Source organism: Anneissia japonica, unplaced genomic scaffold, assembly GCF_011630105.1.
Source record: "Anneissia japonica isolate Jap-2015-1 unplaced genomic scaffold, ASM1163010v1 scaffold288135_len37884_cov114, whole genome shotgun sequence".
NCBI classification, from domain to species: domain Eukaryota; kingdom Metazoa; phylum Echinodermata; class Crinoidea; order Comatulida; family Comatulidae; genus Anneissia; species Anneissia japonica.
In genome coordinates, this window is record NW_022733282.1 from 3,860 (window position 1) to 26,463 (window position 22,604).

At 32.4% G+C, this 22,604-nt stretch overlaps 1 protein-coding gene across 1 annotated transcript in view; it reads left to right on the top strand.

Moving 5' to 3' along the window:
• Nucleotides 1–20,947, top strand: part of LOC117116176 (hemicentin-1-like) — a 23,740-nt gene extending 2,793 nt beyond the window's left edge. Inside the window, exons 2-9 of the mRNA XM_033260182.1 lie at nt 5,906–5,963; nt 7,886–8,206; nt 8,864–9,157; nt 9,562–9,783; nt 15,790–16,820; nt 17,457–17,563; nt 18,110–18,681; nt 19,312–20,947. Coding sequence (XP_033116073.1) covers nt 5,906–5,963; nt 7,886–8,206; nt 8,864–9,157; nt 9,562–9,783; nt 15,790–16,103 — 1,209 coding nt within the window. The 3' untranslated portion in view covers nt 16,104–16,820; nt 17,457–17,563; nt 18,110–18,681; nt 19,312–20,947. The remainder of the gene's footprint in view (nt 1–5,905; nt 5,964–7,885; nt 8,207–8,863; nt 9,158–9,561; nt 9,784–15,789; nt 16,821–17,456; nt 17,564–18,109; nt 18,682–19,311) is intronic.
• Nucleotides 20,948–22,604: the final 1,657 nt, after the last annotated feature.

Here is a 22,604-nt window from a genome sequence, read left to right on the forward strand (position 1 = left end):
TATATATACAGTATATATATATATATATATGTATATATATATGTATATATATATATATATGTGTGTGTTTGTGTTTGTGTGTGTGTGTATGGATATATATTGTTTTGAAATTGCTCTGATAACAATAAAGTTAAATTTACATTTTAAAAGAGTTTTACCGCCAAAATGGCAGCCATCTTGGAATTCTTTGTGACGTCGTCAATATTCCGATTAAATTTTTTAACGAGAGTGAGGAGTAACTTTTTAGCCAAGTTCTTGTTACATTTGATATACATAGCATATGTAAAAGTGACTAAAAACATACATTTATTTCCCCTACCCCCATCTTAATTAGCCCAAAATAGGATATTTTATGTCAAAATTTTAAAGTGCTATAAAAAAAATTGCCAAAGCTCTAAGAATGGGGATTTTTTTTTCTGAGACACTATATGATATACTGATTCAGAAAAACCAAAAATAAATTTTCCTTTACTTTTTTCCCGCTAATTTCCTACTGCACCCAGGCTATGCTAAGGATAGGCCACTATTAGCTATCCACGACCGACCAAAACGGATGTGCAAACCACCCATCAAACTACAGGACTATGTCACTAAATAACTGACTTTATGAGCAGTATAAAATGAACTATGAACAATTGCTCTTACACTCCTATCCAAATGTATATAAATTGCATGCATGCGGCATGATGCCAATATGATCTCTTATAAAAAGAATTGAAGCTGAACTATTAGTATATACGATATATAATGGCTACGCATATAACCAAAACTGTAGAAGTGTAAATAATGTAGCGAAACGACGGTCACGGAAAAAATCTCTTTCACTTAATCTAAAAGGGGAAGATGTTGCATTATAACCTACTTTAAAGTACCTTGAAAGTACACCCCTAAACTGACCCAGTTATAAATAGAATTATCAGGCCATACCCAGTGACCAATCACGTTCACTATCATCAGTCAGTTGACTCCAAGACACAATCGAATAAACACCTATTTTAATATATCTCTGACTCCAAGTGTATTGTTAGTGTCTACCGTTTTTATGTGTGATAACAGAACCTAAATCGAGGTAAGGCTAGGCCTATCCTAGCAGTGTTGGATAGGCTAATGTTTTCGGCGCCTGCTATATTTCTTCGCACGACCTATCGCAAAATCAAACATGAAAAATTTATCCGCATTTATTTTTTGTGTGGCACACAAAAAATCTAATTTCAGTCTTATTTTACATTTTTTTTCATGCTTAGGAATGTCAAAATTTAGTTAAACTAGCAATTCCGTATTATATTTATAAATCTTTATAACATTATACAAAAATTAGATTTTTCTTAACAACTGAAATTTTGCCGGGAATGGGGCTTTAATATTGAATTTGAAGTAACTTTCTTCGGGTTCTAAGTAAGCTTGTTTTACGAAAGTAATTTTAAATTACAATTCAATTTTTATCGTGGTGCACGATGTCTTCGCGGTATGAAAAATTTTCTGTTTGTATGGTATGTTTTAATGTATTCCATTTGTTAGTGTTGTTTTAAGTTCAAACGAATAAGGAGATGCCAGGTCTGCTTCAGGGTGGTGAAAGAAACATTTTCATTTGTTTTAAAATAAATCAATTTTAATTATCAAAAATATTAACATTAATTACAGTGAATATGAGGAAAGTCATGTATACAGTTTTCAACTAAATAGTAAATGTCAACTAAATAATAAAATATACAAATACAATTTTTAACACTTCTTTTTATTTAGGAATAAAAAAATGTCTTTATTCTGTAAATGCTTGAATAAGCACTGTGGTGCTTATAACATTTGGAGGCTTCAGTGCGGTGCTTATTCAAGAGCGGCGCTCATAAAAAGAAATACCTGTACTGTACTGGTGTGGCGCTTTTCATGCCCGTTCCCATGTTACATATCTCACATTCCCGTAGTACAATAGGCCTATCATAGGTCCAATGTCATAGTAAATAAACACTTTAATACAAAAAAAAGAAATACTTGTCTATTCATTGTGTTATTTATTCATCTTAACACTGTATACATTGTATTTAGAACCCAAATTGCTTAATTACACACAGGTAATAATATACTCTGAAATGCCACGACGCGGCGCTTTTTCGCATTTAGGGTAATGAAAAACTATATAATCTGAATCCATGATTTTGTAACAAGATAGCAATAAAGGCTTTTATTTTAATTATAAATCGGTTTATTACAGAAAACGTATTTTTTAAAACTTTTTATCACTTGCAAATGATTGAACATTTCAAACATTTTTCGCCTGCAGTCTGGGTGTTTAATTCTGTGAATAAAATTTTCCTAAAAAGTTGTCTGTACTGAACACGATGGATCAATCAGCATACCCCATTTCTTGGGTTGAACTTTGGATTGGATTGGATGTATTCGGTAAACACCAAGGATAGCCCATGTCTAGAAGAAAACTTATTTCCAGTGGGGTCCTTCTGGTGGTGATTGGGCAGTACACCGGGAGACAATCCCCTACTCTTTTCCGTAGAGTGTACTGCGTTCAATTCTTTAACATGCACATGGGCCATAATGCACACGGGACCAACGGCTTAAACGTCTCATCCTAAAGACGGTGCGCTATTGTAACTTGTATTTCAGCCCTCCAGCTGAAACACAAGGAGAGGCAGCGATGGGAATTGAACCGGGGACCTAAAGATCTCCACGGTTTTGGTTCCTGAAAGCTGTATAACCTTAGGTTTTATGGTTACGAGTTGAGTGTTGCTTACACTTGAAAGCAAAGAATTGTTTTGGGTTGATAAATTCCTAAATTTGGAATGGTATCTCTTCCAACTGCCTTATTTTAACTTTTGAGTTTATAAGAATATTTGTACCGAAATCGCTCAGCTTCACTGGGCTTTGGTTTTCACTAGTTCTGGAATTCAGTGTGATTTGAAGTACTGATTTGTGTTTGTTTTTTCAACTGGAGATAGTAGCCTACATTATGAATGTAGGCTTCCCATGTCTTTTTTTCTCATATTTTTCAGTTCATTAACCTGAAATGATAAAGTATAAAATGCAAAATTAATTATTGATGGTGAATAATTAGTAAAATATGAAAATGACTATAGATTTTTTTTAAATAAAGATTTACATACCTTAAGGGCACAATTGCAGTATTATTGGTTTACAATTTTGCTGCCTGTTTCATAATGAAAATTAATTTGATTACAATAATTATGATAAAAAGTAAAGTATAATATGATTGGTCGACATTTTAATAGAATATAATGAACATGGTGATAGGACAAAAAACTAAGGGGCGGAGTAAGAATAGAAATAATTAACAGATAAATTAATTGGGAACTGTAATTAGAATGAGGCTAATATCAGTATGGGAACACAGATCTCCGTCGGCAATAACAATAATGGTAATAAACAATGACATAAAATAAAGGAGCCGCTTAGATTAAAACCCCTTCAACATGATAAATAGCTAATAAACAAAAATATGTTCCTAATTAATAATTATTTATCTGTTAATTATGTCTATTCTTACTCCGCCCATTAGTTTTTTTGTCTTATCACAATGTTCATTATATTCTATGAAAAGACTCGAAATGAAACGTCAAAACAAATTTTCATTTAGCGTAACAATAACAATAATTAATAATAGTATCTAATGCCACACTATTAATGGAAATCAGTAGCTCACCTAGTTTAGGCCTAAAATTGTCAAATTCAATAAAATCAAACATGGTCTACCTACACAGAACTTACCGGAACTTTTGTTTGGCATCGCACATAAAAAATGTGGAGGCAGGTACCTAACATAACATAAAACTAAAATGATCCGCTGAGTGTCGAGTAATTTTCGTAACATTCGTAACCTCCTGCATTCGTAACCTCCAGCATTTTATCGGAAATATTCGCCAGATTAATTACGAGCGTTGATTGGTATTCGGCTCGTGATCAAAGGTGTCGACTGGTACCGAGATTCACAGTCACTTACCTCGGTAAACCATTCGATGACATAGTAGCTACTTTCAGTAGCCACTCAAAAATTATTGGACGGTGGGGAATAGCAAATAACATTGGGGGTCGCAGTGATGACGTCACGATTGACTTATTATGACTAGCGACTGAAAAAATATAATTTAAACATATTATGTTCAATTTATAATTTACAACAAAGACTACAACAACAAAATGTATATGCATGGTTTTAGTGAAACGTTGCCAATCTGTGACAACATCTAAACAGGTGGCCCAAGAAGGCTTAGGTGACGATGAAGTAGTGATACGTACCATATGATTATTCACAAGTTTCTAATACACCTTTGTCTATCATATGGAATGAAGTAATTGAAGTAGGAGAAATTATATTTTGTACTGTAAGTAATGCAAAGACTGTCAATGGACGCTACAGCTTAGGAAGAACTCCTGGAAATGCTGACCTGGTTATCGCTAAGCCAGTAAGGAATTATGCTAATAGAAGATTTCAATGTCAGATACTGACACAAAGCGGAAATTTTAATATTTTCAGACCCTTTCATCCTTGCTGTATATTGTAAGTACGGCAGTGTTTGCATCCTGTATTGAGTATACGTAAAAATGTTTAACAGTTAAAAAATAGTAAATTATTAAGTTGTATTTACTAAATATCAATCCATGAAATTATTTTTTTGGACAAACGTTATAAAAGGACAAACAAACCCGTAAAACCAATGACTAATTATTGGCGAGAGGTGATCGTAAAAGTAATAAAATATTTACAACTGAATTTTCAATTGGAAAGCAAACTGTACGTTATAACTGGAGTACATAAATCTATTAAACGAAATTCAGATTTTCCATTTTTTAACTTTATTTGTTCTACACAGAATATTTTAAAAGTGAGATTGTAGTACGAAGCAAATCCTGGGATTTGAACCCAGAACCTGAAATAATAGAAAACAAATAAAAATCAATAACTCCACTTTTTAATTTATTTTAAATTTTACTAGGGCAAAATAATATATTAGTAGCAATATTTTACAAAGTACAAATCAACATTGTATGTTGGTTTTTTTTTGTTTTTTTTTTTATCAGAGCAGGGACACCATTTAATTTAGAGCAACATAAACAATATTTATACAGTATCAGTTAACATGACTGTAAATGTTCCGACTTGCATAACCTTGAGTATGTATTTGTTTGTTTATTAAATATTTATTAATGAAAGCATAATTTATTGTGTTTTAAACATTGTTATCATAAGGCTAGAGGAGTCAACTATAATCATCAATTCAATGTATTTTAGTTCTTTCAATTAATGTCATCAAAAACGTGATTTTCCCCCAATAATTTACTAAAACATGTGTACTGCAGTGATACTTATTTAGAAACCGTCACTTAATTTGTATTTATGTTTTTAATATATTAAAAGGGCTGCAGGCTTATTGAAGCCTTGGGGCATGAAAGTAAAGTATGTTAGTCACATGAGTAAACTCTAGTTTGACTGCAGGAAAAGTAAATGTTTTTATATTTTAGCATATAAATGTCCGGTATATATAGAGAGAGTTGAATAATGTTTAGCAAATTATTCACCAATTTATTAAAAACAAGCCCGGCCAGTTAGATCAATAGCAATACTTTTTCCTTTATTTGTTTATCATACAAAGTATTAATTTCTATAAATTTTCAGATCTAGACAAGCCTGTCCTCACTGCCTCAACAACTGTAAAATATTGTCTATGTAACTAAAGATTCAAGAACATTGTCTGTATAAGTTTTAAGTTAAAAAAAAAAACATTTACAATAACACAATTACATGCTCAAAGCCGGCCAAAAAATAGTCTTAAGAATAGACATCAAACACTAAAAGGAGAATAATAACATGAAGAAATTTAAAAAATTAAATAATAATATTGTAGTGTAAATTTGTATATTATTTCTTGTTTATATTCAGCATCTATTCCAGTTCTTACTGTATTTGGTTTTACTTCTGTTGCTGAGTGTACCTAATGGTAAGTTGAGGCATGGAGGAAATATATTAAGATTATATATATTAAAATATTAATATATTTCCTCCATGGTTGAGGCAACTCTGTAGAGATTGCATATTATTTAACATATTTCTTTCGCTATCATATATTATTCATATAATAAATTTCCTGTTTATCAAGTATTCATACTCATGACAAGAACATGAAATATTGCCAGCATCTTATTTTGTATGGCCTTTTCACTTTAATGTCATTGTAGGCCCTTTATGGCCAACAAGGTTTTGTAAAATTTGTATGATATTGAATAAAGGTGACTCCTTAAATTGACATGGTCATTGGCAGCGTTAGATTTCCAGCACTTTTTGTGAGTGGCAAAAACTGCTATGCACTTTTTGTTTTGTGTAGCAATTCCAAAATTGTGTATAGCATTTTTTCTGCGGTGGTAATGAATAATAATAAAATATGAATAATATGAATATATTATTATATATATATATATATATATATATATATAAAATAATGAATAAAAAAGAAATTGGAGGATTTTTCTTTCTTTCTTTATTGTTTATCCTGGGGGATTGCTCAGGAATAAAATTTGAAGAGGGGGATTTGCCATAAAAAAAAAAAGGGGGGGGGGATTTGCTAGAAGAGTGGGGTTCTCCCGAACCATAAAAAACCCCCCTGGATACGGGCCTGGATATTGAGCTAAAATAATGGTAATTCTAAGCCTAAGTCATTACTACTCACAGCCCACTGGGCGAAGCATGCAGAATCACGAACCACGTTTTATAAACAAAAACAGAACTGGAGAAAATTCATGCGATACAAAGTTTAAGCAGGCAGATGACGTATGCCTTTCTACAGTTAAATTTTAGTAAAATAAATTGTTACAACTTTAGAATACAATTATTTCATTCATTTTTATTCTAAAATCATAACACTGCATAAAACAACAGCAGTATTTTCCATAATGGTACTAGCCACCAGCAACCACACGAGTGTTTTGTTGCAACATCGTAAATGAAACTCACACGTGACTTCACGGACCGAACTGCCAAAAAATAGTTTGTTATTGTTTTGATCGAAGCGGGTTCAAACAGAAAAGGTGTGTTCCAAAATTGTTTATGAGTGAACGTAGTATGAAATTAATTATTTAAACAACCCAAACCATTGCTTGAATGTCGTTGAAAATGTAGTAGGAATCCTAGTACAGCACTGTGGTGAGTATTACAAATACAGTAAATACTACAGTAGGCCTACAAACCGGTCCTACCCTAAGCTAATACTGTTAATATGAATTGGGCTAGCCTAGGCCTAACCTTCGCGATCTACAATTTTTTTAGAGCAGGTTATGACTCGTGTATAGACCGCATCCCTAATTTCGGTGGAAAAATCGCATGCAAAATTCGCGGCTTATACATCGGATTGATTTATACGGAGTTTTGACAGCCAGGCCTTGCTGAAGACTGACCGGGTATTTATAGGCAAATAATTGTATCACATTTTATTGTGATGCATTTGTCGCATTTTACGATGCGACTGGGTAATTCGGACGCTAGTCATTGGTCGATTTTGGTGTCACATTTTTCATTTGTAATACAACTGAAGCAATTCTATAAAGTCAGTAAGTAAATCCATACCAAGTAGATAAATTTTAAGAATTCAAATTTGTGATGATCATAGTTTTTCCAAGACCAAAATTTCCATAAATTATAAGAAAATACATCTCAATGTGGAATACAACTAAATCTTTATTAATGTAAAGAAGTAAGTTTTGATATTATTTATTCACAAAAAAAGTTAAAAACTTGATGTTTGATATTTACTGTACAGTAATTCTTTCTTTTTGTTTAAGTTTAACATATTGTGCTGTAGCAAGTTATATCCTTAATTACAATTACATAATTATAATAATGAAAGTGTTTTTGTGTGTTTTTTTTAAGTATATAGCCAGTCAGTTGTAACATTTAATGAAGTGGCCAAAGAAGGTAATAGTGTAGTGGTGATACCGTGCAACTATTCACAAGTTACTAATACACCTTTGGCTATTATATGGAAGGAAGTAAATGACACTGGAGAAGCTATTATTGTAAATAATAAAGACACTGTAAATGGACGTTACAGCTTAAGAACAACTCCTGGGAATGCTGACCTGGTTATTACAAAGCCAGTTAGGAGTGATACTCAGAAAAGGTTTCAATGTCAGATACTGACAAAAAGCGGGGAGTCCATAAATTCAAATCTTTCCATCCTCACTGTATATTGTAAGTATTGCAGATTATATCTCAACATTTACATTCTGTATTTATTACATTTTGGTAAAGTTGTTCACAAATTTTAAAATTGTACTGTAATTGAGCAAAATAACTGAATACCAAGTAGATTCAAAATAGATGTATTCATCACATCAATAGTAGAAAATAAATTCATTCAGATCAGTTATTTCCATATTTGAAGTCATCAAATCAATTATATCAATTGGTTTGGGCCATTTTGACCACATAACCCAAAACATTTTTAATACTGGGCGTGTGTAAGAAAAACATATATGAACAAATTGAGCATGCTGCACAGTGCAATGTTTGGGCGATTTCATTATCCAAAAAGGGTATATAAAAATGAACTTTTTTAAACAATCAATCAATTGGTTAAAATCTGATTTTTGAAAGTCAGTTGGATAAAAAATTTAAAGTTAATTGAAATGCTCTGCGGATCCACCGATATAATCAAAACATATTGTTAATTTGGACCAGTAAAATTGGAAATTATAGTAAACAAAGTGATACATTTGATAGATCTATTTTTGTTTTTAAATTCATATCAATTAAATTACTAAGCCACGAAATCATGATTTAAGTGTAACCTTATACTTGTACAGTATATGTTTTAAGTATTTATTTGAGTAATATAATTTTTATCAGACCTAGATGAGCCTGTACTGTCTGCCTCAGCAAGCAGTGTCTATGAAGGTAAACCAGTGACCTTGACCTGTAAACCTGATGGTGACCCGCACCCTAGTATCACATGGTATAAAGATGGACAAGCACTCAGCACCACAGACAGCACTAGATTTACTACAAGTGAAGGGGCACTTGAAATACACATTGAAGCTACAAATGCAGCTGATGGTGGCCTGTATATGTGTAAAGCTGAAAGTGATCCATTCAGAGGAGAAGATGGAAAAACCAGTAATCAAATTGACTTAAAAGTTATATGTATGTGTATATTTTAATTTTAATATTTTCTTTTATCTGTTAAATGTCTGTGATTTAAATTTTCAGTTCAAGTGTATTGAAAAATAATCAGTTATGAGCACCTCTTTTTCACGAAAGTGGTGCTAATCGTTTTTTACTCATTGTGGTGTATTTGGCACGCACAAATATCATGTCCACTGATCATGTCAATGGGCACCTTACCATTTATTAGAGTACAGTTATCGAATCAACACCATAAATGTTGCTGTATCAAATGAACGTGTGGCTTCATTACGTTTCCTCTATCACAATAAGGACACATTTTCAGGTAAGAAGTTGCTAGTTATTTTTTATAATGTATTAAAAAAAACTTGAAAAAAGTTTCCCATATTAACCAAACCTGATTTCTTTGTCAATTAAAATAGATCTTAAAATTACATTTGAATCAAAAGATGGCGCTGCAACATGCACTGCAGAGGGTTATCCCGAACCATCTTCTGTAATGATTTACAAAGATGGAAAAATGATTGAGAATGGGACACTTACTACATCCGTGAAAATTTACGAAGAGATTTGTAAATCAAACATCACATGCTATGCAGAGAATGGAAAAGTTAATGCAACAGAACCACTGAAGACCTGTAAAGGTAATTTAAAATTAATTCTGTTTATGCTGCTTTATATACCAAGATTTAACTTATCTGATGTTAAAAGGCAATATTTTAAGCTTTGGAAATTTAATACCAGACCATGAATTTTAGCTAAATTAACCAAAATGCATCTAATTATGGTAACAGTATAAAATATAACCAGCAATATTTTGTAATTTCTATATCTTTTTATCCAATGAATAGTGTATATCTATTTGCATTGGCATTATAAATTTTAATTATGATATTAAGTAACAAGTGAGGGTATTTTTTTTTCAGTATCATGGCAACATGGATGTATCTGATAAACTTTGAATACATTAAATGGTTTATATTTGCTTGATGTGCATGTTTCGATTAAATTAGCACTATAACTTTATAATTTCATTGTTTATTATTTGTTTAACAAAAATTATATTGGGATGAATAAAGGTTAGTATTAGTTGGATATTAAACCCTGTCTTACATGGTCCAGTTACACAAAACTGATAAAACTAACTAAGGATTATATCAAGATTCATACAAAAAATGGCATTTTTACCCAAAAAGTAGGTTATTTACAAACATAAAATTATAATTTTTTTGACTGAGATACCTAGTGAATCCTATACTACATGATTCAATCACTGTCACAAGGTTTGGATTGGGTTTGCAGTGTGTTTTTGGAAGTTTGTGGTATTTTTAACAAAAAATCAAGATTCTACCCCAAAATAGGTTGTTATGAACATAAAATTATATTTTTATTGACTTAAGATACAAAGTTGAGTCATATACTACATTATTCAATCACTATCACAAGGTTTGGATGGGGTTTGCAGTGTCTTTTAGTGGTTTGTGGGGTTTGCAGGGTTTAGCAATACCCTGTATATCGAATTGTGTGTTTTCTTGATTGGGACACACCAAGCAGTGATACATTACAAAAGGCAAATTGGTATCCTCCTTCAGACCAAGGTATTTCTCCAAGTAGCACGTCTGGTACTTTAAAAACATAGTAACATAATTATACACTCACAGACCTAGTGGTACCATGAATTGCACATCACAACCCGAATACGTAGTAAAACTGTTATTAAGAAAAATACATATAGGCAGAAAAAGAAATCATTGGCAATTTCAAAGGGTTGTGGGGGGCGGGGTCCTCCTGAATTTTGAAAAGTATCAAAATTTAAGTCTGACAGTGCCATTTCTGACCATCTAGAGTTACTGTAGCCATAAAATTTTGTACTTCAGCCCCAACCATAGTGGGCCTGAGGTGGTCTACACCTTCCATCTGTAAATGTCCCTAGGGCCCCTCTTTTTTATAAATTCATAGATCTGCCACTGAGTATTTCATGTCCTTCTCAATGAACATTGCTGCCACCTAAGCATATAGCATAAAAATGTCAAATGACCATGAACTCGCTGTAGGGTCACAGTATGCCAGTCGAGTAATTCCACCATCAAGTTCTCTCCTTGGGCACTCTTCCACAATGTGTTTGGCTGTCTGGTTACTAGCCACACAATCACAGCAGGTGTTGGTTTTCATCATGGAGGTACTGTACAATTCATGTTCCTCTTGTGTTACATGCTGTGCAGCCGTGGTCAGTACTCTGTCTCTTTAACACTCTCACCCCAGGGGTTTAAAAAATAGTATCAGCTACAGCCAGACTTTTCAGAAATTGTCCGTAGCTTGTTGAGAGTGTGTATGTGATCAGATTGACATGTAGGGAATGCTGGAAGGACTACAAACATTTTAGCTTTTCAATGGTACCAAACACTTTATTCTAATCAAAATCTGTGACTCGTAACAGTAAAATGAAAATGACTCACTTTTGGAGATTTATGCAATTTTGCATAATGAAGCTGAGATAATTGCGATTTTGTGAATGTAAATCAGTACTGCTCTATGCTAATGTAAACAAATAAATAGTGAGATATTTATGGTCCAGACTTAATATAGTGTCCAAATTGTTAGTACATGTTGGTAATCAGTTTAACTTTCAAAACAAGTGGTCTACCTGTTTGCGCAGAACTTTGCTCCGCTCGGCTCAAAAACCAATTAATCTCGGGCATACCCTGTAAAACCAAAGTATTGCTACAACATGAAGAATTATAGGGTGCATTATTCTTTCCTGTCATAGACTGGTATAAATGTTAAAACAAACAGGAGTTCCAACACAATGGAAATAATTTATATGAAGAAATTGCCAAAATGAAATATTTAAAAATATTTTATTGAAATTTTCAGATAGCAGCAAGGTTGATGTAAAAGACAATAAGATTAAAAATGGTAAAAATAAAGTGAAGAAAAGTAATTTAACAGAAATGCATTATTTATGGTTTGTGTTACTACAACTTTAATGCATGAAAATAACAATAATAATAAAGCAATTAACATATTTTTTTAAAAACAAATTCTCTTCAGTAATCCCCTGTAAAGAGCATGGTACCAGTTAAGACTGCATTGATGTATGAATAGAGATGTATGGAATAGAATAGAATAGAGAATTGGCTTTGTGGTATCATTGACAACATTTGGTTAACATTTTTTATTGCAATGCTTACTTGCTATATGCTTTTGGTTTCTATTTTCATTTCACAAGGAAGGCAATACATCACATGTTTTCATTTTGTTTCAATTTCATTATAGCTATATTGATACTAGTTTTGTTATGAACAGACGTTAATTATAAAAGTAGAAATAAGAAGTACAAAGACAACTTAATAAAGAATATTGAACCTGTCAGTTTTATTTATTTTCTTTTTGGAGCCATATATTCAAAATTTTTAGTTCATAAATCCATAAAATCATACTGAACCAGAGAGAGATTTATGTTTTTAAAGGGAATGATTATGGGATATAAACTTTGTTCAGGGTCAGATGACATGCTCTTTGAGGAAAATGTTTATGTAGAAGCCAAGAGGTGTATACTGCTACATTTTGTTGTGTCTGTTTCTGTTCGGAGATTGTTTTAATTGGTGTTTTCAAGCAGTAGAAGCTTGATTTCACAAATTCTTTAATTTACATCGCCTACATACTACACCTCATCCATAGCTGCCTATTAGGCAGTATTTTTAATGCCAAACAGATACTGACAGCAAGCTGGGAGTCCATAAATTTGGATCTTTCCATCCTCACCGTATATTGTAAGTATTTCAGATTATATCTCAACATTTACATTCTGTATTGATTACATTTCTGTAAAAGTTGTTCACAAATTTAAAAATCGTACTGTAATCGAGCAAATAAATACCAAGTAGATTCAAAATATATGTATTTATCACTTCAATAGTAGAAAGTAAATTCATTCAGATCAGCTATTTCCATATTTGAAGTCATCAAATCAATCATATCAATTGGTGTGGGCCATTTTGACCACATAACAAAACATTTTTAATACTGGGCGTGTGTAAGAAAAACAAATATAAACAGATTTGCTTGCTGCAAGAGAAGTGTTTGGGCGATTTCATTATCCGAAAAGGGTATATAAAAATAAACTTCTTTAAACGATCAATCATTAGTGAAACACTATTAAAAATACATTACCAATTTATGCATAACACTGTAGAAATAAGATGTCCACTTTCAAGCACATTCATTTATAATGAAACAAGGCTTTGATACAGCAGGTACCATTATTTCTTCATTCAGAAAATGGAATACGCCAATTCCCTTGGCCAGCTTTGAGCCCGGGCAGTTTTTGATTGTGAATGCTTTTGATAGAACTAAAAAAGTAAGCCAGCTCAAATCCCAAGATAACACATTATTATGGCCTATAATTCTGTTACAAGTTAGTTAGGATCCGATATAAAGGATCAGGTATCAATCATCCACCACTATGTACTTTGTGTGTATACGACAATAAAGATACAATACGAGGTAAGTTACCATGTTGAGGTTTAATTTCTCAAACAAATGAACAAATGAGCATCTAACGTATGGATGCACAGCATCAAGATCAATACTACATTGAGACTTTGTTTCTCAAATGTATACAAATGTATAAGCATCAAATGTATGGATGTACTGTGCCAAGAATACTACAGTTTCACCTACAGGCATGCAATGCTACTACAATTTCGCATATAAATTATAAAGTAATAATTCTTAAGTACATCTAACGTATAGACATACAGCATAACATAAAGCATTAAGGATATGTTATCAAGTCCTTGCTTGACTGACTGCTTGGCTTGTATACGCGTCGCTACTATGGAACGCCAAAAGGGCAACCTTGAACACTTCAACGATTATACAAACAGTACCAACGAATACACAGGCACTCCAATGAATGTACAAGCACTCCAATGAATATTGAAACACTCCAACGAATATAGAAACACTCCAACGAATATAGAAACACTCTAACGAATGTACAAGCACTAACGAATATAGAAACACTCCAACGAATGTACAAGCACTAACGAATATAGGAACACTCCAACGAATATAGAAACACTCCAATGAATGTACAAGCACTAACGAATATAGAAACACTCCAATGTATGTACAAGCACTAACAAATAGTTTGGTTTTGAGGTTTGAGCATGGATGTATTTGACCCCCAGAATTGGGGATTACGCAACCATAATAGACAAATAACCTCCTACTAATGAAAATTTATAGCCCAGAGTAGCTCAGTCTCTCACCTGAATGACCTTGTACACTTTCTTTTCTTGATTTCTTGAATCCCTGTGCTTTGAGGAACAGCTATTTTTAAAGAACTATTTTGTTTTGATATACTGTATTAAAATACTTATAAACTAATTCTTTTATCACCATATTTGTTTTAAAATTACTGATATTTGTTTTGTGTTATTAACTATACTGTATAAAAAATATGTTACGGTTGTGAATTGATAATTGTTGTCAGAGCTCATACCATATTGTAATTCTATTTTCTATTTTATTCACCGCTACAATTGCCATAAAAAACGGACATATCTCAAAAGCACACCCACCCACACACACACACACACACACACACCCACGCACACCCACACACACACACACCTGTCTCTTATACACATCTAGATGTGTATAAGAGACAGATAATATAGTGTATTGTAATAATTAAAATAATACTGTTAAACATAGTAAAAATCTTAATTATTAAGTAATGATAATAATATAACATAATAAACATTATTCTAATTCTAGCAATTGCTCAATCTGTTGCTAATTCCAGGCTATCTCATTCAACGAGGTGTATCTTTCAGTTCAATCTCACCCTCCAATGAGCAGAACTAGCCGCAATGAGACGATTTCCAGGCTACACCAACGTTTCACGTTTCGCCCTAGTAGCCAACACTGAAGAGACCCACTTCCACCTGCTGCACTGTTATATACGCAATCAGCCAAGTATGGAAGGCCATCGATTCATAATAAATCATTGGAAAGCCAACACGGCAAAATACTCGTAACAAATTCAACCTAAAAATGGCGGGGCCAAATATTTTAAAACATAGTAAATTATTTGCAATAGCTATACGGTATTTATAACCGTCTATAATAAACTGTTTCTACATAATTTATCTGACCTCTAGTTTCAGAGTTACGGGTTTGTATCAAAATCAAAAGAAGCGCTAATGGTTAAGAGATAGGTTGATTTTCAAGGCAGTGCTTTTGCAATAAAGTAGATGAAACAGATTGATATGTTTGGTTAAAATCTGACTTGTAGAAGTAATTTGGATATTTGTAAAGTAAAATTGTTGTTGTGATAATGACAGAATTATAGTAGTATTACTCTTGTTACAGTTTACAAAGCATAAAGCAACAAAATTGTATGCTGGTTTTTGAGAAAAAAAAAATTTAAAAGAAAACATTATTGAAATGCTCTACGGATCCAAATATAATCAAATCATATTGTTAATTTGGAGCAGTAAAATTGAAAATTATAGTAAACAAAGTGATACATTTGATTGATATACTTTTGTTTTTAAATTATTATCAATTAAATCACACCTTATACTCGTACAGTATTTGTTTTAAAGTATTTATTTGAGTACTATAATTTGTATCAGACCTTGATGCGCCTGTACTCTCTGCCTCAGTAAGCAGTGTCTATGAAGGTAAACCAGTGACCTTGACCTGTAGTAAGCCTGATGGTGACCCGCACCCTAGTATCACATGGTATAAAGATGGACAAGCACTCAGCATCACAGACAGCACTACATTTACTGCAAGTGAAGATGCACTTGAAATACACATTGAAGCTGCAACTGCAGCTGATGGTGGCAGGTATACATGCAAAGCTGAAAGTGATCAATTCAGAGGAAAAGATGGCAAAACCAGTAATCAAATTGACTTGAAAGTAATATGTATGTGTATATTTTGATTTTACTGTATACTTTATAAGACCTATCATCCACGCTTTGTTTATTCCTGGTCTTTTCCAACCAGTCATTCAACATTATGGTTTATAATAGCAAAAAAATCAAATTATTTCACATTATGGTTAATAATCCAATGCATTCCCTAAGTGTTTTAGTTTCAGTATGTTATCTTTTGTTCAGGTATGTGTATACTTGTTCGTAAGCAGTAAAATATCCATAGAGCTAGTATAAACAATCAATTTCATTGGTTTAAGGGCAAACTGTATTTCACAACTGCCTCTGTAGTTTATTGATAAGCCTTATTTTTAGCAACCTGGCACTAGGCCTATCATATCTTGGTGGTTGTACATGGAGCCTTAAGATAATACTGATATTTAAAGAGTGGTGCCGTATCCCTCTTTTTCACCGTTTTTTTTTTTGTTGCTGCGGTATGGTGCATTTGTCACGCTTAGGTATCAAGACGACTGATTATTTAAATCATGGCCACATTACCGTAAGTTATCATATCAACACCATATTACACTATAAATGTTGTATCAAATGATGGTGTGGCTTCATCACGTTTCCTTTAATGATACAAAAAGATGGGGAAAAGAATGAAAAAGGGGAACTTACGGCATCTGTGAAAATTAATGAAGATTTTTGTAAAACAAACTTCACGTGTTATGCTGAGAACGGTGAGGTTAATACAACAGAACCACTGAAGACATGTAACATAGGTAATTTTTGTTCGGCCACAAAAGGCTTTGAGATTTGTGTTTAGTATTTTGTAGATATACTTAAAGCAAAATGAACTACGTCGTTATTTCCCACACGTACCAATAGATAGTTAGACTTCGGTGGCAGACGAACTTGACAATGTACCCTGCCGATGTACTCTACAACAAAATTCATATTAGAAAATTTATGCTGATTTTGTTATCAATTGTATTTCAAGTGATATCTTGTTTCATGTTAGGCCTACCTGAATTAACTATAACAGTTTTAAAATATTGAATGATTAATTATTTGTGTATCAAATTTAAACGTATAGGTGTTATTTAACATTATTTTAAAAATTTTTTCTAGTTTTATTCATTTCAAGAGTTTTCGACTTTTCAGATTAGTAGATATGCTAACCTATTTATTAAAACATGACATTCAGGTTTAACGTACTAGTACTGTAGTTGCTATTATAATTACAGGGGCGGATCCAGTTTTGACACTAAATTGGTAAAATTTCAATATCTATCAGTGTTATGTGTTACTCACTTACCTATTCTAAAAACTGTTGCCCCCCCCCCCTCCCGTTTGAAAATTTCTGGATCCGCCCCTGAATTATATCAAGTGATGATATAAGGTTGTATTTCATTCAGTTCCATCTAGTTGTATAGCCCTGACTATTGGAATGTTTTTTGTTGGCGTCCTTGTCGGTTGCTTCGGACTAGCTGCTGGATTGATCGGCTACATTAGGATTAAACAGGTTTGTCAAATAATAACTATCTTGTTTATGGTTTAATATCGATTAGTAATGTATGATAGATAGTTTGTATCAGTTTAATGAAGTTATGTTAACTTTTTAAGGCGTATGTTATTTCTATTTAATAATGTTTTTGTATATTAAATTGTATTATCAAGGACACCAAATTTCATGTTTGCAATTGTTTGTAGTATTGATAAAGTGCGTCTGATCTCATTTCATTTCATTTCATCTTATCTTATCTCATCTTCTTTTCATCCCTACCTCCACCGTCATATTTGACTCATATCATCTCCATCTTCATATCTATCTTATCTTTATCTCAATCGTCATCTTCATCTGATCTTCGTATTTATTTCGTCTTCAACCTATCTCTTTATCTCCGTCTCCAACTCAGCTCATCTCAATATCTACTTTTCTCCATATCATCTGCCTTGAATTGCCATCCTAACATAACCTGCCTTGGTTTGCCTAGCCCTGCTTTGGCTTGCCTTATCTGTTTGCAATTATTGTAATAATATTTTTTTTATTATAATGTATTTTTAAAAGAAATCTGAAGCCATACGTAGTACCGACACCAGAAAGCAAGATGTGAGTTTGCATTTCACATTATTTCACCTTGCAACATTTAAATGTTTTAAACAAGCTTATGTAATAAAAATTAAATATGTTTGATACATGTATATCATCTGCCTTAAATTGCCCTGTCCTAACATAACCTGCCTTGGTTTACCTAGCCCTGCTTTGGCTTGCCTTATCTGTTTGCAATTATTGTAATAATATTTTTGATTATATTGTATTTTTAAAAGAAATCTGAAACCATGCGTAGTACCGACACCAGAAAGCAAGATGTGAGTTTGCATTTCACATTTACACATTATTTCACCTTGCAACATTTCAATTGTTTTAAACAAGCTTATATAATAAAAATTAAATATGTTTGATACATGTATATCATCTGCCTTGAATTGCCCTGTCCTAACATAACCTGCCTTGGTTTACCTAGCCCTGTTTTGGCTTGCCTTATCTGTTTGCAATTATTGTAATAATATTTTTTTATTATAATGTATTTTTAAAAGAAATCTGAAGCCATGCGTAGTACGGACACCAGAAAGCAAGATGTGAGTTTGCATTTCACCTTGCAACTTTTAAACAGGATTATATAATGAAAATTAAATATGTTTGATACATGTATAGTTTTAAAATAATTAAGTTGATTTACCATGATCTTTTTCCACTTCTGCCCACATTCTTAGATTCTCTCCTACTACATTTACAAAAATAGTATCTAACAATATTTGATGTTTTACTAAATGTATTACGTACATATAATACATACAATATTAAAAAAGTCGTTTTATTTTATTGTATCTTATTATTATAAAAATATTATTACTTTTAATGATAGGCCTATCTTAAAAATTAGATTAGATGTGATATCCTTGGTAACTGCTTTTTGCAATTGTAAATATTTATTGATAGATTAGACTAGTGTTTATGTTGTTGTGTTACTAAATTTGTTTTATACGATTTTTTTTAAATATTTTGTGTGACTTTGTTAGGATAATTTTCATATTTTGATGTTGACTATATGAAATAAATAAACCAAATTATAAAATGCCTTGAGTATATATATATTCATTACATTTAATTTCAATTCATTTCAATTAACCAACTAATTTGATTCTGTAAGCCTACGGTGATAGTCTATCGATTTTTAATTCAAATTATTCGTTTGCATATTTTGACAGACTTACATGAAATACATAGCACATACCAGTGATGAGAACCATACTTATCAAGATCTGCAGCACACAAAAGAAGAAACAGCTTACGTTAATTCCAGGGCGGGAAAGTACCATCATAAGTGAACACTTCGTTGCAAGTGCTTGCAGTGATGTTTGTTTTTTTATGGGATTATGATTGCAATATCTAAAATGGCAACATACCTCCGCGATGTTTGGTAATACAACACATGATTGGAATAAGTCTGATGCAGAGCATGTCATTATCTTTAAGTATTTTAATACTTAGCAAAAGTAAAACAGTATAAAATGACAAGCGTGAATGTATTACTCAATATACTGTGACAGATTTATTTGACATTTTTTCTTCGATAATTACAATTAATTTTATAGATAAAATTGCCTAATATGTTTTAATTCTTTGTGTCAGCTAAAGTGAAAAAGAATTGTAATTAGAATTTAGTGTCACATTTGTTTAGACATCAAACATGGTTTGTTTTAGATTTATTAGCCATGACAATGTTTGTTAATTAACTTCATATATATCTCAGCTGATAGCATATTAGGCCTATATTAATTATCAAAAGAATTAATCTTGATAAGAATATACCGCTTGTGTGGAATTCTTAAACTTTAAAACTATAATATATTTCACTATATTAGAAAATTACAATACAACTAATCAGGGAATCGTAATTATGTGTGAACATAATTCAATCATAATTTTACAAGTATACTATGTTTGATAGTAGGGAGCTTTCGATTTGTTCGACGACGCGACGCTAGAACGGAATCGCTCATGCGTGACCGTCCTACCTGGCGTCCTACGTTCTCTACATACGTAGATTTACCAAATTGCGTTCCAGAATCTACTCGACGAGGACGACCTTAACGTTCTCACATGCGCAAATGACTTTAAGTGACGTAATTACGTTCTACGTCCTACCGTCGTCGTGCAATCGAAAGCTCTCTAATAATGATATGCAATGGCGAAAAGGAGCGACAATTCGGCTCTCAACCGGAAAGTCAAGGATTCGAATCAACTCTTGTTCAATTTTGTTTATTTATCAACTTTGTAGACTTTCTATGTTGGATCTGAATGTTATGTTGGATAATAATTGATTCTCTTAAGAAGCTCGACGTAGCCGTTGTTACATTAATGTGCTGTTTACACATAATACTTTTGTATTTTATGAGGATTGATATAAATATCGCAACCACAATAATAGTGCGTCAACCAGTAGGAATTCTGATGATAAGGAGTTGCATAGCACTAATAAATTTCACCAATATAATGTATGTCAACATAAGATAAATTAGTAGAATTGAGCTTAAATGAAATCAGCGGCTCAACTTTAAAGCTTACGATGAAATTTTGATTTTAAGCGGAACATATCTGATATAAGCGATGGAGAGAGGCATGTAAGGTCATGTAGGCAAGGAATATCTATTTTATTATAAAATATATCTAAACCCGACTAACTAATGATTTTTGTTCATTCATTGCATTGTAAGTGAGAACTGAACAGAAACTTGTCTAAATTGTTGGTTGAACAGCTTTCTTAATGCCTTAGATCTGACATATCTGTTGGCTTTAATCATTTATGCAAATAATAAAATATAATACAGCTATCACACAACATAAGCCTGTTATCATCTTCATTTTATGATCTATGTGGTTAATGTTGGTCAACGTATTGAGTTTTGTGTGTGTGTTTGCTGTAGACTGAGGACCATGGTTATTGATCCGTTGCCTTTGAAACTGAAGTATTTCATTTCATTGTAATCAACCATGAATCCTGTGGTGAACTTTATGTTACTTGTGGTATCTATAATTGTTCAGATGCATGGAAGTGTTAGGCTGAGTTCTACTGTCCTAATTTGTGTTAATCGGTGAGTTAATGTGAAATATAATCCTTCGAAACAATTTAAATATGTCGATGATGCAGAGAACGGTTAGGTTATTCTAACTGTTCCCTGGATGATTTTAATCGAGCATCGCAAAATTGTGAATCCGTCTGAACTTCAATCGTGTGCACTGTGCGACTGTGCTACATTATTAGGCTTTGAAACTTAATAGATAAATGTTGCACTATGGACATTAGTTTTAGCAAAAGTAACTATTTCATCAATATATTGATCTGAATGGCCACTTTTTAAAAACAGTTGACAATGTTAAAGTACTTGTAGTTATTCTTCAAGCTATTCTCAAATGGGATTTACATAGTGATTATAATATTGTCAAGGCAAGTAGTAAATTATATATTTTAAGAGCCATTAAACTCTAATGGTGTATCTCCTGTAGACCTTGTCCCCACTCGGACTTGCACATTATTGGATACGGCATGCATTGAGCGGATCAAGAAGAGGTCCTGTAAGATTATTTTAGGTAATAAACACCTATAATACTAGGTTGAATAAATCTACCATAATTAAAGAACCAAAAGATATCAAACACCCCTATGCAATTATACCCTACGTTGTTAAATCAGGCTCCAGAGGACATAAACTGATTTTTCTAAGACAAGGAATACATTTTGTATAGGAATACATTTCAGTGGCGTCATCAACGTCCCCCCCCCCATTTTGGGCAGGCCCCCAAGATTTTGGCCTCCCCCTCCCCCACTCAATGGATGTTTAATTTATATTGTGTAGTATATTAGTAGTACAGTAGGCCTATACATATTGGCAATCACAGGCATTTATACAAACTCTAGACACTTTCCTTGTTGCAACACAGTGTCTAAAGTACAATCCCGTTCCCGGTTATTCATGTTTCTAAGATTTAACTGTAATTCGTATTAAGATACAAAATACAATACTTTCATCATGGTTTAAAATGTTCTGTATAATGAATAAATGGCTATAAAACAATATGATGTTCATTTTGATTATTTAATTCCATAGAAATTTTACTTAATTTATACATTATTATTTGAGAGCAAACGGGCTGAGGTCACATAAGATCAATGAAGGGGTTCTGTGTTCCACTGCGTTGCTTTAGGCGGATGCCAAGCTTCGGCAGATTTTACTCTCTTTTTATTTATTTGTTTTTTATTTACTCCATTTTCATTTTCTCTTTCTGTTCAAGTTGAAATTTATTCCCGCGAGTACGGTACAACAAAAAACCCCCCAACGATAACCAAAAGTGTAGAATACATATATATCGAAATATCTCCAAGACTAAAATACAAACATTACCAACAAACAAAATCAAAACAACAAAATACAGTACGTAGAAAGATACATAATAGGAGAGAAGTAAATATAAAACAAAAAGTTCAAAAATAAATCAATCA